This window comes from Melozone crissalis, unplaced genomic scaffold, assembly GCF_028551555.1.
Source record: "Melozone crissalis strain CALT ecotype California unplaced genomic scaffold, PUWL_Pcris_2 ptg000006l_1, whole genome shotgun sequence".
NCBI lineage: Eukaryota > Metazoa > Chordata > Aves > Passeriformes > Passerellidae > Melozone > Melozone crissalis.
This window is the reverse complement of record NW_026535784.1, coordinates 8,534,569-8,549,861: the sequence shown is the minus strand read 5'-3', so window position 1 is coordinate 8,549,861 and position 15,293 is coordinate 8,534,569. Positions and strand designations below refer to the sequence as shown.

General features: G+C 39.4%; 1 protein-coding gene across 8 annotated transcripts in view; it reads right to left on the bottom strand.

Annotated features, from left to right (window-relative positions):
• PROM1 (prominin 1) overlaps positions 1 to 15,293 on the bottom strand; it is a 61,191-nt gene that overhangs the window by 25,438 nt on the left and 20,460 nt on the right. For 5 of the 8 annotated variants that reach the window (XR_008484005.1, XR_008484006.1, XM_054290917.1 and 2 more), the window contains exons 3-6: positions 12,526 to 12,584; positions 9,655 to 9,681; positions 7,938 to 8,143; positions 2,275 to 2,395 (exon numbers count right to left, since the gene is read on the bottom strand). Coding sequence is in view for 4 of the 8 variants with exons in the window: in XM_054290917.1 (XP_054146892.1) it covers positions 2,275 to 2,395; positions 7,938 to 8,143; positions 9,655 to 9,681; positions 12,526 to 12,584 (413 nt within the window). In the remaining 4 variants the exon portion in view is untranslated. The remainder of the gene's footprint in view (positions 1 to 2,274; positions 2,396 to 7,937; positions 8,144 to 9,654; positions 9,682 to 12,525; positions 12,585 to 15,293) is intronic. The other 3 variants (XR_008484007.1, XR_008484008.1, XM_054290907.1) reach the window with 1 other exon arrangement.

Below are 15,293 nucleotides of genomic sequence, written 5' to 3'. Positions count from 1 at the left end.
CTCTCAGAGCTTCTCTTGTGGAAAGGAGTCAGCTGCTCTGTCTGAACACAAGTAGTTTTCCTGACCTCCAGGTGGAATTGGCCCAGTCTCAACCTGAGCTCTACCAAAACACCATAACAATGTAGAACAGCACCTCAATTACCACAGAGTCCTGGGTTTGGAGAAAAAGCTAGTAAAGAACCATCCCAAGTAGAAAAATGACACTAACTTTGAAAAGAAATTATTGATTTCTGCATGCTTAAAATAATGGATTCTACCCCAATCAAGCTAAAGCAATGTAATGGTTAAAACACTTGAGAAATGGATTTCCAATTTTAAGCATGATTCAAATGTGTACAAAGTATATCTGGCTTGCAGTCTCAAACTTTCTGTGAAATAAAAAAAGACAAAAAAATCCACCCTCGAAACACTGATCCTATTGATCAGTGAATCTAATTAAATGACAAAGTGAGGAGTGGATCTCCTTCTTCTAACAGGAGAAAAAAAATTGAGTTTCTTACTGAGAAGGCTGTAGGTATATTTTTGCTTATTTATTATTTTGGTCTACCTAGGTTAACCAAAGCACTAAAATTTAGCAGGGACACAGGTCTCAAAGGTTTTGCACTGTCTCCAGCAATGTCCCAGACAAAGGTGATTCTGTATGACTAATGGTGTTATTGCTCAATACTCACAGTCTGCAAATCTCCTGTGACATGAACTCTTAACACAGGACTTCTTTTTCAAATCCTCTTATGTGCTGTACACACCTCATACTGATGAGTCAAGGACATCAGTTCGAATTTCAGAGCTTTACAGACAATTAGTTGGATACCAGAACTTTTTTCTAAAAATTGTAGCTCTTCCCCTTTCCTCAAGAAATTCTTACAAATGTGCGTGCATACATGATACTCATGCACCTTGTCTGACAAAATGACTCATGAGATACAGCTGATGACTGCATTAACACCAAGTCTAAAAAAGAAAAGGTAATAATACCACACTGAAACTAAAAAACTACTAAGTGAGACTTTGACTAACCTCTGGCAGAAGTGTTGAAGTCCTGACACTTTTAAATTTAATAATTAAGTGTTTTTATTAACATTTTAGCTAGTGTCTATTTTCTTTTCCTCTATTCAAGTAAATACTTCTACATAACAGATTTTCTCCCCTGAAGTTCCTGACTGTCAGAACACTGTCAAGGGGACCCTGGTGGTTTCTGATGTGACTGCACTGATCCTTCTGTGCCCAGCATCAGCTCCAGACTGACCAAAAGCACTCTGCTTCAAGAGGGATTGTTGATTGGCATGATCTCCACTTCTTGCCATATACCTCCAGCACCCACTTGTCACAACACCACACACAAAAAAATCTGGGGAAAAACTTCAGATAGGAAAACATTTGAGGCCTCTCCCAAGGCCTTTCCTGTTCTCACACAGCCCTGGTGAGCAGCAAAGCACCCCAGAATTACTGTGACTGGGATGCTACCACACTTGTGGATTCCACATAACTGCATGAATTCCACCTATTTCTAATGTATCAGTCACTTTATGGAAGTAAAACAGATTACTAAAATTGAATTCAAATCATTAAAACTAATGAAAGCCAAGGTAATAGAAATGTCAGACTTTTTTTGCCCCCTATAAATTCACTAAGAATTGAAATTGCACATTGCCTACAGGGCTTCCTAACTAACTTGTTTTTTTTTTCCAAAGAAAACCAGATATGCAGAGGACTGCTTATGGAACTCTAAGGAAAATTTGAAAGAAAAGACTCTTTCCTGTTCAGTATGGTACAGTGTGACTTTGGTTTACAGAAAAAACAGTCCAAAATATTCCTGGAAAAGAAGTTATTGTGGCTCTGTCCCAAAGCCCATAGAAGTACGCCCAAAATACAAGGAAACAAGAAAGAGCAACAAGGAATCAAAGTTTTCATGTCATGCTTTTTTTTTAATGCTTTCCTTTTAAAACCTTTTTTTTTCAAATTATTTATCTTCTGCTTGTGATCTGCACTAGTTCAGTAGGAGGAAAAGGGCCTACAAGCATCACAGCAGCTAACTCCCAAAGTGCAGCTCAGAAGTTGTTCAAGCAATGCTGATCCACCAGGGTAACTCCCAAGCACTGACTGCTGTGTGAAAACATCTTACCTTGCACCATTTATTCTACTTAGTGAGACCGACATACAAAAAATAAAGAAAACACTGCAGGTATACAGAAGGAAATAATTATTTTCTGCAGTATTTCTCATTTACACCTCTTCCCTCCCAGCCTCATTCCCCATAAAGAAAAAGTTCTTTACCGCTGGAGTGTCGTTAAGGAAAATTTTCAGATCTTTAAAATTACTGTTAACCAGTTTCTTTGCTCCTCGGACTTGGTTAGTTAAATGCTGGTTGGCAGCATATGCACAGAGCACTCCAACACTACAAAAAATAGAGATAACAGATATTTGTTAGTGTAAGTGCATATTCTAACATAAGACAGAATAAAAAAATTATAGCAAAAAAAAGTCAATATTATCAAAGGAAAGAAAGGTCTCCCTAAATTACTACAGGTTCTCACATACACCATGAAGCAGACTGTAACACTGAGCCAAAAGGGCCAATATTGCATTACTAATTAATGAAAAAGAAAGGAAAAGTGATGTTACCCACAAAATCTTCTGAAACTATTAATGTACAACTGTTAATCCCTTTGCATGGATACTGTCAGAAAATGTGTATATAGCCTAAGTAAGCTGTATGAGACTCAGAAACATTGGGTCTTTTACAAGTAGCATGAACCTTGACACAGCTGTAAACAAATGCTTGCCAGTTAACTGTGAAAAGCAGTATTTTTCATTTGATAACTTCAGCAAGGTTTATTCATAATAACACAATTTATTTACATAACTGCATGGATCTTTCAAAAGCACACAAATATTCCATATTAATGCTAAAATAATGCATTTCCTGATACTGAAACAAAAAGTGGAAAATGAGCTAGACTTCTTGTCAGCACTGATGATTATTTTATATTTGATCACTCTTCATTGTTCGTCACTCTGATTTATGATGCTCATCTCCTTCTTCAGTGAATCAATACCAAACCTTCATCTTTATGTTGCTTTTCCAAACAATGTAAAGGCTTGTTCTCCTGATAAAACTGGTCACATATGCAAAGATTTGTTGCTCTGAAAAATACTTTCTGAGGGAAAATTCTAATTTTAATTAGAAAATTCTAATTTCAATTTCAAAGCAGCTCACAGGGAGAAATGGAAGGACTACATGCTACAGGTCAGATCTATTAGGATTCCTATATTACCATTTCTTTTAATATCCAAAAATATTCATGACAGGACGACAGAGACTGACATAAAGTAGTTGCTTCTCTACTCAAAATTTCACCGTTTTGTCTTCAAAACTGGCTGTTAATTAACCTCCCAGAAGTCACTAAGGAACAAAGGGACACACACATTTATCCTCCTACTTAACCTACAGCAAATTGCCACTATGACCAACACTCAAGCAAACACTATTACCACCATTCTCAAGGACTGAGAACTCAGAATGCCTAAATACCAAGGAACTGAGTAACTTTCAATTCTATAATTTTATGACAAGCATAGTAAACAGTTTAATTTTGAATACAGGCAATATATTATTTCTTTTCACTCTGTGATGGCAATTGCTATCAAAATATTTTTAGATTTTGTTAATCAGAAGACAAACAATCTCAAGGTATTAGGAAAAGCAAACATGTATATTGCTCTGAGGCTCAGAGTTTATGACCACATCCTCATTCTTTAGACAGACAGCATTTCTATCCTTTGGATTCTATGCTCAGAGATCAGAAAGGTCAATTGGAGCTAACAAAACAATACTTTGTAAGATCTCAGCACATCTTTCTCTTCAGCTTCCTAAATGGAAAGAGTGGGAGGAAACAAGATAGATACTTCAAGCAGCCAAGGTACTCTGACTATACTCTGACTGTAACTAAACAAACACACAACATGAGAGGAAAAATCTATTTATTATGTAACTGAGCCTTCAGTCAACATTCAATAAGCAGCTATGAGGAGAAAGCCATAAAGCAGGAATAAAAAGGACATGCTACTTCTGTAACAGGTTAAGAAAATTGTTTTAACAATTCTTCAGGAGTCCAATATTCCACTCTCAAGTTTCTTGCCAGGTTTCACAGATGCATGCAAATGTTACTAAACCAAGTTGCAAGCTTTTCCTTTAGCTGAGCTTGCAAAAAATTTCAAGTCACAAAATAGAAACCCTGAGCTCATTCACATATTGGAAGAATAGCCCCTTCCTCACTACCAGATAAAGAATTTTAAAAAATAACTGACAGAGATTTCTGTATCAACTTTTCCACCAATTCTTTCAGATTTTATTGACTGAACAATTCAGATACTATAGTATTGAACAATGTGTATTACCAACCCTACAAAGCCAAGAGGACAAACGTGAAGCCTGATGAGGTACTTGCCAAGACGCCAAACACCACTTCCTTCCTCCAGACTTGGCTTTCCTGAACATCCATTACTTCAAAAAAAGAGGTTATAACACAAGCCCTCTTGGAGGCACACAAAACTGACTATGTGTTTTTCTATGTAATAACCAGGAGATTTTCTATCACCAGCAAATTTGGTATCATTTATGCTTTCTTAAAAATCAAACGTTCCTCCCTTGCCTTTATAATGTACAAAATCTACTGAAATTACATTTCTTTCCCAGAGGAAGCATCCTTGCCTAAGCTTGCAGATGATTAGTGAGTAAAATCTATTAGCAGGTCTCTGTCCCTAAACTTTCAGTTAACATTTGAAGAAAATAATGTAATTGTTTATATAAGTCTGGAATACCAAACCTACTTAGCTATGTATTTGATAGATTATTTCTACATCCTCTGCTCTTTAGCAATAGAATCCTACTTTGTAGGGAAACAGTCATGTATAAAAGCTGTGAACTACCAAAAAAACTGCATGTATTTTTAACTAAATCTATATAGAAATATTTCAAACAGAAAGTGTATGTTCTGGAAAATGACACCCTAAAGGCTTATCAAGATAAACATCTGCATATATAATCACAAGTTTTCTGACTTCTTTCTTATACTCCTCCTTGAGGAAAGTGTACTTCTCACTTAAGCCCCACCTGCAGAAAGCAGATCCAGTTGAAGCCTTTTTTTAAATTGAAAGAAAAATCCCCAAACTTACACTTCCTGTACACACCACTCCAGTAAGCTGAGTCTAAAATCTCATTCTAATTACCAGAGCACTACATCAGTGGAAAAGTGAGAAGAAATGTTCATCGTGATTAAAATCTACTGGCTGAGATATTCTAAAATCTGCATTAAGAGCACATGTGTGTCAGTGCGAACTTGCATCCTGACACACAAGAAAACCCATCCCCACACTCCTGGAGTTTTCTAGAGCTGCTGCCTAGATACACAGTCCATTGCAAGCTCCACAGTCAGGGTCTTTCCCCTACCAATACTCTCCCCACTGGGCATTTAACCTGTCTCTCCCAGCCAAGGAAAGACAGTTTGAAAACATTTTTCCTTATCAAGGACAGGAAAAAAAGAAAAATAAAAAGAATGGCTCAATGAGAGAATCCCAGAATATCTGGTGCACTAAGAGAGAGGGAGAAGTTGGAGAACATACACTGAGATGGTATTCCTGAAGAAATCCACCCCCTAGAAATTCTGTCTGTGAGATGCCAGCCATGCCAAATGCATCTTCTGAAGCAGCACAGCTCAGGGTAAAGGAGTCTGTAGCATTCCAGTCTCTTGGCAGGGGTTTGGGACACCTATTCCCAAAGAAGGCCTCCCATGCTTCATGAACTTAAATTATACCCACACTATAACAGGGTCTGCCTTAGTAATTTCATTGCACATCTCAATGTAACCCTGTATTGACAGAGATCAGTCAAGTTTTCATTCCTTTGCCTGTGTCTGCAAGTATCCATAAGCATTTACTCACACAGGACTAAACTCTTCTGGTTATTGTTATTATTACACTATTATCTGGTTATTATTATTATTATTACATATTCAGCTCTAGCACAGTCCTTGAGAAGTGTGATTTTGGGAAGAATTACAGGTAAACCTTCCACCTAAGCTGAAATTGCATAGGAACTTTGAAGAAAAGCAGGTAATAAAATTTCCCCAAAAATTCACAAGGATACTTTCTGAGTACAGTACAAGACATGTAGCAACAGTTTTAAGTAAACCTCAGGCTTCCTCCAGTATTTTTTGCTGGGGCAATGGCTAGCAGTAAGAATGTCCTTCTGTGTTACTGCACAGCAGTAAGCAACCTGACATGGCTTAAACAGACACAGACAGGGCATCTCCTTGTCACTTGTTAAAGAAGATCCAGGAAGGGCAGGAGAACCTCTCTTTGGCACACTGGAGACTTGAGCCCTCAGTCAGTCTGGGATCAGTAATATTAGCCTTATAAAGTTCTATCTTGCCTTGCACATCACTCACAGCATTAGAGACTTAACCAGGGAGTCCTCATATGAGATTATCTCTACTCAACCTTCAGAGTGATTTCAGGCAACAACGCCCACTTTGGGTAAGCATCTGATATACCACGATGTCTCATAAAGAAAGGGAGGGGGGAAGGAAACACTAAAGAGGCAATTTCCTTAGTTCTGGAGAGCATATAACTAGGGATCACTGATCTGCCAGTCCTGACCTGGGAAGAATCACTTGGGTGTGCTGGCTGTGCTTAATCCCACAAGGAGAGCTGGCAGCAAAGGCACAGGTTAAAGAGACCAACAAGGGGCTCAATCTTAGTTTTTCTACTAATAGGCAACATTCCCCAGTCATTATAGCCAGAAAGCAGCATGCTGCAACACAGCATCTGCAATGTGGTGGAAAGATAGCTGGCAAGCTCTGTGACCAACCTCCAGTTTCAACATGTTGAGAGGTAATTTAATAATTTACTGTCTTCAAGGCACACTTGAACCATAAAGGATTTTTGTCCTGTCATCATGGCAGGGATGCACTTATCACCCTACACCATTCAGTTTTTGAGTTTTCAAATTCCTAAGGGTCATGCTTGCTAGTGATGTTGGGGAGAAAACAGCATGTTCCCATATCTGATATCAGCCTGTCCCCTGTTGGAGCATAAGCAAGGTCACCATTTGTCATGACACACAGTAACAGAAAAAAACCAATTTAGATTACAGCAAAGTGACAAAGTACATCCCATATGACTGAACAGTCACACTGTATAGATCAAAACACCTTTTTTCTTCTTTAATATAATCACAAAATAAGGATAGTAGGCAGGTGAAAACATGAAGAAGTTAAAGGAAAACATGAAGAAGTTAAAGGCAGAAAGTTAAAGCCCGAAAACAAACAATGTATTTTGAAAGTAGGAAGAAATCCTGATTGTAGTTCCTCACCACCCATTACATACCCAGCAGAGTATAGTCCTAACACCAACAGTGCAAAAATGTCTCCAAACTCCAGGATTTACAGGGAGTGCATGCATGGTTTAAACAGCACGGGACCCAGAAGAAAACCCATTGTCTTGAACTAGTATCAATATCTGGAGTTTAGCAACTACTGGAGGAAATCACTTACTTGTTTTTTTCACCACCCCAGCACTACCAATAACACAGCAGCATGTGATATCTCAGGTTCTCTATGGAATGGGGGCTGAACACAGGGTACAGTCTCTCATGTTCAAAAGTGTAATGCAGCATTCTACAACTACTGTTTCGAGACTGGCAGAAGTGTCATTTGTCCAATACATGCATAATTTTTTGTTTGTTTCACACCTATATTCTGCTCAATTAAGTACCTGTGGATAGCAACAGTGGCAGCATTTTTTATAATGCAGTTACATTTTCTTTAATAATCAATAATTTCTGCACCTGTAGGCTAACACAGTAATATCATTTGTCATATGACACTGCAAAATAAGTGCTATACCAAGGTTCATATTGTTCTCTTTATCACACTTGCCTTATTATTAAAGAAGCAACAAAAAGAAATGTTGCAAAACAGCTCCTCTGACAGTCAGCATTTTTCTTCTGTCTTTGATGCATTTCCCCACCACAGTTGTCACAGCAACGACACATACAGAAGCAAAGTCCCACAAGAGGCAGTAACAAAATAAATAGCAATCCCAAGGCTGCGGAGACTATAAAACCGATTTCATAGTAGATGGCCTGTAATTCAGACAAAAATAGTGGTAACAGCAGGTATCACACAGTAACTGCAATCAACACAGAGCAAAGAATTCAAAATCAAACTACAGACTAAACCATCTACTGAGTTACTGAGGTTATGGAATTGGTATGTTTTGTCAATAAGTGACAACTTTTCTAACAAAAAGATACATAATGTTGTAGATACTGATAGCTAATAATTATTTTCCTAGAGTATTAGCTAGGCAAACTACAAGAGTGAGTGCTAAGAGAGAAGTAGGCTCACAAAAAATAAATATGAATCAGTGCAATGGAAACAGGTTAAAAATGAACACATCTGAATTCCCAGACCATGAATATACTGTTTATCACATTTGTTTCCAAAAAGGCTCCACAAATGTCAGCAAGGTTACCTAGAGCAACATCTTATCAGGGGGAAAAGGAGGCTTCATTTTTTCTCCATTTTATTCATCTAAAAGTAGAAAAATTCATCTGAACTCCGAAGGGAAGTATTTCACTGATGATCGATTACAATGGCAGGGGTTACTCCAAAGGGCTGAATTTAAACCTGCTTAGGGACTGGAAAACATGCAGAAGCAGACAAATTTTAAGATCTCTCAGGTAAAGGCATTTATTCTGCTGCCAAACAGCAAGGCAGCAGCAGCTAAAAGGATGCTTCCCAAAGCTGGCAGGAGTGAAAGGGAACGATGCAAGGCAATAGCCTGACTTGCTTCCACATGCAGAGCCCTGGGACCAAGAGACTGGGCCAGGCAGGGCCCTGCACGAGGCAATGTGGCCCCCAGGGGACACTGTGAGCTGGCCTTGCTGTTCCCTCTGCTGAAAACACAGCCCAGCCAAAAGCAGGCCAGGGAGGTGAATGTGCACAGAGACAGCACAGCGTGGGCATGCCCCAGGAGTCCTTCTCCCCTGGTAAATCTGTCTTCTCCTTCCCTTTCCCAATCTAAGGAGAACTAATTCTCACACTAGTACTTTGAGTCCTTTGCTGTTTTACAGACCCACCAGCACAAGGGCAACTCGGCAGCAAAAGGATGAAATTGAGGCTGCACAACTGTCCTGTAAAATAAGTTACAGTTTCTCACAAGATATCAATCATGCTCCAGTTCCAGCTTTGCTGATGCCCTTCCTCACAATCCCTAATTACCAACTGAGCCAAACACAGCAATTCCCATCATAAGCAGAGTTGCAAATTTCTGCCCTAATTAACAATTCTAGGATGGAAACTACTCTTTTAATTATTATTATTAACTGCTTGTTAAAACCTGTGCTTCCTTCTGAAGACTATGAAGTGCAAGTTTAAAAGAAGAATTTGGCTGGGTTTTGCAAAAGAATCACTGTTTTCTTTTCTATGTAGCTGAACGCTTCAAAAATTAAATGACAGCATGTTATTTTAAGATAGTTTAGATGGAAAAACAGTATTTAAAGTGACATTAAAAATGGCTATCGGTGTTTTAACAGCAGTGCAGACAAGGTTAGTTTCTTTTCAAAGCTGTACATCTACCATAAGACATTACCTGAAGAGTCAGGACAACATTTTCTGGCTGTGGAAGTCAAAACAAATGGAGAATGTGTATAACACACAGGCAGCATGCACAAAAAACAAATCCCATGAATAATGAATAAATAACCATGACTAGATCATAACAGTTAACAACACAGAAACAATAACAAACAAGCCACTAAAGTAAAATAACGCACAGAAGCACCATTAAATAATTATAGAAAAATATTTACAATAAAATACATAGCAGCTATTTTCTGGTTTCCTTGGTGAATGAAAGGAATCTAGGATTTGTCCAACAAATACTTTCATCTTAAAACAATGACAGACCAGTTACTTCCACACTGAGCATCCATTCCATATAATTCCCAATATATCTCACAGATGGCCAGAGATGGCATTATTTTTAGTTTGGTGATTTCTTCATGAATTCCACCTGTCATAACTGATATGATATTCTTGACTAACTTTTTCTTCTCAGTCCTTATTTTATTTTAGTAGCTCCAGGAGCAATTTGGGATCTTAGCACATTACACACAAAATTAATTCTCCCTTTCAATTAACCATGTAGACGTTCAATTTAAATTATTCAAAAGAAAAAAAGACATTCAAGAATGACTTAAGAAATCTATTTAACCGTGCTTACCTATTTTCTAATCTGTAGAATCAGAAAAACACTGAAAACTAAAAAGTCAATGACAGGATTTCAGAAGAACTCAATTTCCCCTTTGTCTCCCATAATGGAAAATTCATTTCTTTTATTTTCCCCTTCATCTCTGCCTGCCAAATTCACAGCTGACAGTGCTTTCCCCATTCTCCTAACTGGAAGAAAAGCAGACAAGCTGGAGATGGCAAGACCCCCTCAGGCCAAAGTCTGATGTGTGAGAATCTGAAATGTTCAAGTTTGAGCTATTCTTTAATCAGCATCACACATATCCTTTTGAAACCTCTACTGTATAGTACTACTTAAAATGTTCAAAATCATATTTTGAACAGATTACCATATTTTCCCCTGTATCAATGGGAGGATGACTAGTGCTTCCCCTCCCCTATTGATCTGGTACCAAGCATGATTTTGAACATGTCGGGCGTGCAGCTCCCAGCAGAGGCAGAGCAGTGGCAGCACAGTGAGCTGGCTCCCCTGAGCAGGCACGGCTCAGCTGCGGGCTGGCCTGGCACACTGCTGCCCTGGCAGGGCATGGGGAGTGCTCATGGTCAGAGTCCAGCTGGGAGCACTGGGACACACAGCACAGCAGTGGGAGGGGTCTGCTGGGTCACTGACACATTCTATAAATAGGTTCAAAAATGATACAAAGGAACAACAGCAGAAATGTAACGGGATAAGCAGGGGAAGCAGATTTCCTGTTCCTGCTACTGAAGGGCTGTTCTGAGTTCTCCTCACACATCCACTTCAGCCCTCATGCTACAGTGCTAGCCCTGTATTTTGCCCAAGAAGCAGAACCTTCTTCCTTGTGCTTCCTCTCCATATATATTTCAACAGAGTAAACACATCCCTTTTCAACTCTTTTCCTAAGCTAAGCAAACTCTTCCAGTTCCACTTGAAGATCCACAAGTTTCCCAGATCGCCCTAACAAACACTTCCTGAACTCATCCTAGTCTGAATTCATTCTTCCTGAATTTGAGTGATCAGAACCACAGGCAAACATTTCTAACTACTTATTCACACCCTTCAGCAACATTCACACTTCCCTGTCTCCATTGGAAATTCTTCCAGGGACCTATCTACAGCCATGCTGCCTGCTTCTCAGCTGATTTTCACTGATGCTTCTGTCTTCTGAAGCACACTCTTACTTGTCCTGATGTATTTTCATTTTCCTAATTTGTTTCAAGTTTTTGCTCTGTATTCAGATCAGAATTTGGACTGATGAATGTCCTTTATCTGTTCTGCTTCTTAAGCACTCCTCTATTTTAACTGCCACTCTTTAATCACATCCCCTAAACAGGCCTAGTCTCAGGTTTCTCATGACTTATGTACTAGTTACTAAATACTCTGCTTGTGGTCAGGGATACCACCTACAGTCTAATGCTCTTGTTCCCAGACTCTCCCTCCAAGCCCTACCCTTACACTCTTCCCTGGGGATGCAGGAACAATCTGTGCTGCACCACTCCAGAGTCCCACCAAGCAAGCAGGTGGGATCAGAAAGAGTCACTTGATGCAGCATAACAACAGAACCCACAGACCAGGATGTCATGCAGAGCTTATCAAGCTACTGGAGAAACAGGGATGAGCTGCTGGGAAGACCCAGAAGCACCAGTCAGGCCATCCTGGTCCCAGCAACGGCTCAGTGTCTGAGCTGATGGGCACACCACACTGTGGGCACCAGCAGCAAGTCACTCATATGAATGAACTTGTCCATTGCCTGGGCACAGTTCAATTCCCACTGCAGAAACTCAACTTCTGATTCAGAAATGGAACAATGCTCCAGAACAGCCCAAACTTTGATGCACATTCCATTCCTTCTTGCTAATGTATAAATAGTATATTTAGAATACAAATTCAGCTTTTTGAAAACAATAGGTGAAGCTTACATGAGAGCTAAGCAGTCATGTTTCTCTCTAAGGTTTCTGAAATACAAACTGATTTTTCAATACAAAGAGCCATCAGTCTTTGTGCAACAATCCCATTACAGCTGGAATTTTTAAGTCATCTTTAACTACAAGTAGTCTCTTTACAATGGCTTGTGGAGTTTTCTTTATAACTGGTCTTACATTTTTCAGGAAAACATACTTATTATTAAAAAAACATCCATATTTGTATTCTGTTCATATACTTTTAAAGTACTAACTCCTAGTTTAGGAAAAAAACCCGAATTTCAAAGTCATAATTTTCATTATTTTATGCAGATACACACAGACAATTTACCTTTTGATAATCGCCCTGTGTATTTCCAAACTGCTGCTGTGCTAGTTTTCTGATGAGATCTGAAAAGAAGCAAGAATATTCCACAGTTTTAAACAACATATTTTATAAAAGCGGAAGAAAGAGAATAATATTAATTTTACTGGTAGGTTGGCAAGATGAAATTAGGAACAGCAATCAATAGCATAGACAAGCATGTAAGTGTCCCCATAAATCTGTATAGTAACAACTTTTCTAATCAACTGAGTGTTTTATGAGCTCAGTTGCTACTAAAATACAGTGAAGGTTTGTCTGAGGTCTTCCTCTGTACCATAAAATCATTAAAAGTTTATCACATATGTATCAATTACCTGGACAATGTTTTGGGTATCAGTCTTGCTTCATGTTTATGCCAAGTACATACATGCATAAATACACATACACATATGATATACACAGCATTAGATACATAATGTGCAAAACAAGCATGCCAATGATGACTTCTTGACTCAAGGGTGCAAAGAAGATCCTTATCTTGCTGACATTATCCCAATCCTTCTCCCACTTTTTATTTCTGTATTTTATTTTTTGATCCCAGGATCAACAGGAAGCATGTAACACCACCAAAACAAATCAGAAAGCCTAACATGACTATTTACTGTGCATTGATCCAACACTCACTCTAACTTACTCAAAACACATAAAATTACAGCAATCACAAAAAAAGGCAGGAATTTAACACAACTAGTGCCACCTTCAGTAAACCCTGGCAGCTGCAACAAATGGATCCCCTTTTTGGGACACCACCAGCCTACTGTTACCAAGGTTTTGACAACCCTAAGGAAGGTAAGTTGGGAACTGTGGCTCCCAGCCACTTGTGCGTCACCCTGCACTCGAAGGAGAGGGGCAGCACCAGACCTGCAGACCCTCTGCCTCAGAGAAGCACCAGCGCCCCTGGGCATGCTCCATGCCAGGCAGTGTAAAACAACAGTGTTTGCATGTTCAGGAGAAATAACTGACCAAACTTCTGGTCTCTGATGAGCAGGAAGCACGTCAGGAAGGCAAACACTACACTTCAAACAGCTCAAGGAAGAACTCTACACCCTATGCTCATACAGAGCTGGACTTCATCCTACTGTCGTCTTGTTTTAGTCTCCCCACGTGCAAATTAACAGAGTTAATAAACAACCTCCAGCTGGAGGATAAAAACCCCCAGTAATTACCCAACTGGGGATCCATAAAGGACCTGAAGGTGTAAAACTGACTGTTCACCTCCCAAAAATACAAGGCCTCTCAGAATTTATTGTAGCACTCATAAAGGAGTGCTACAAGTTCAGGGAGTTCACAGGGTTGTGATCTCACTCCTCTCACCCCACACATGGCTCAGGAAAACAAATCCCTAAATTAGCAGTGTCCATAGCTCTCCCTCCTCAACACCCCACAGTGGGAACATGGACTTGACTGATGGAAGAGATCCTGAAGACCTCCTCACAGAAAATTGTCCAAGAAAAGAAAACACACAACAGCAAAGCACCAACTCCTGCTCTAAGGCAGGTAGTCCCAGCAAGGGAGCTGCAGCCAGCAAGACTGCCAATTAAAAAACAAAAATCTGTTAATACATCAGTGAAGTGCCAAGCCACAAATCACTCCTGGCATAGGGAGTAGATTCCAAAACACTCAGAGTGCTGGTGGTGTGTGAGCAAGGACTCTATTCTGAGGCAACCTCAGTTTGGAAAGCCCATACATAAAGTACAAGATAAGGCTGAATCCCATAGTAAGAGAAATGGAACCAAAACATCCATAGAATAAGCACCTGGGAAGCACAAAAGAGTTATGATCCCTGCAATTCCTTTCACACTCTGCATCTTGGGAGTATGAGACTGCTGAAAGAAAAGGCACACACCACTGCATGGGCAACACACAACTGATCACTGCTGCAGCTCTGGAACATCTCTCACACTGGGACCAGCAGAGTCCCCCCTGCATGGAGACCATCCCAGGCAGCATCTGTGCTCCTCTGAAAGTTTCAGTAACAAGGAGATGCAAATCTAAGTGAGGCAAAACTTCACAAACCCCAAAGATGTAATTCACACTGGTTGTTAGACAAATTTTTCTTCTTCAGCAGAGGTAACATTTCTTTCTTCCTGCTGACTTCTATGCCACGTAAATAAATTTAAGAAATATGGCTGCATGAAATAATAAACACAATAAATTATTTTTGCAGCTAGATGGCTTTCAGCATACAGGAAAAGGGGTAAACCAACTCTCTTGTTAACATATTGATTCAACTATTTAGTATTGTTTGACAGCCACTGATGAGAAACTGTCCAGCTTCAATTAGAATGTGATAGGAAGGAATAAAAAGGAAAAGCTTTTGTGATTCTCCATGAATGAAGCAGCACAGCCTGTGTGCAGGATCAGATGCAGGAGCCAAGTGCCCAAGACTGTGGCATCACTCTCCTTGATGCTGCTCTCAAGGCAACCAGAAGAGCCCCCAGCAACCTGCTCTCATTTCCAGGCTACTCCTAACTCTGAGGTTCATCTTGCTTTGTAAAACAGTTGAACTTGATTATGTCTGAAGGTTCTCTCCAGTGTGAATTATTCCAAAGTTATCCTGCAATCATACTGACTTTCCATTATAAATGATTTGGTACAGTAGTGAAAACACTGCCAGGAAGCATGAAAGAAAGCAAGATTTTATTATTGACAAAAATGTACTTGATACATTTCCTACTATTGAGAATTGGTCCAAGAAAATATTAAAAATACTTTTCCCGTTAAATAAAAATTGA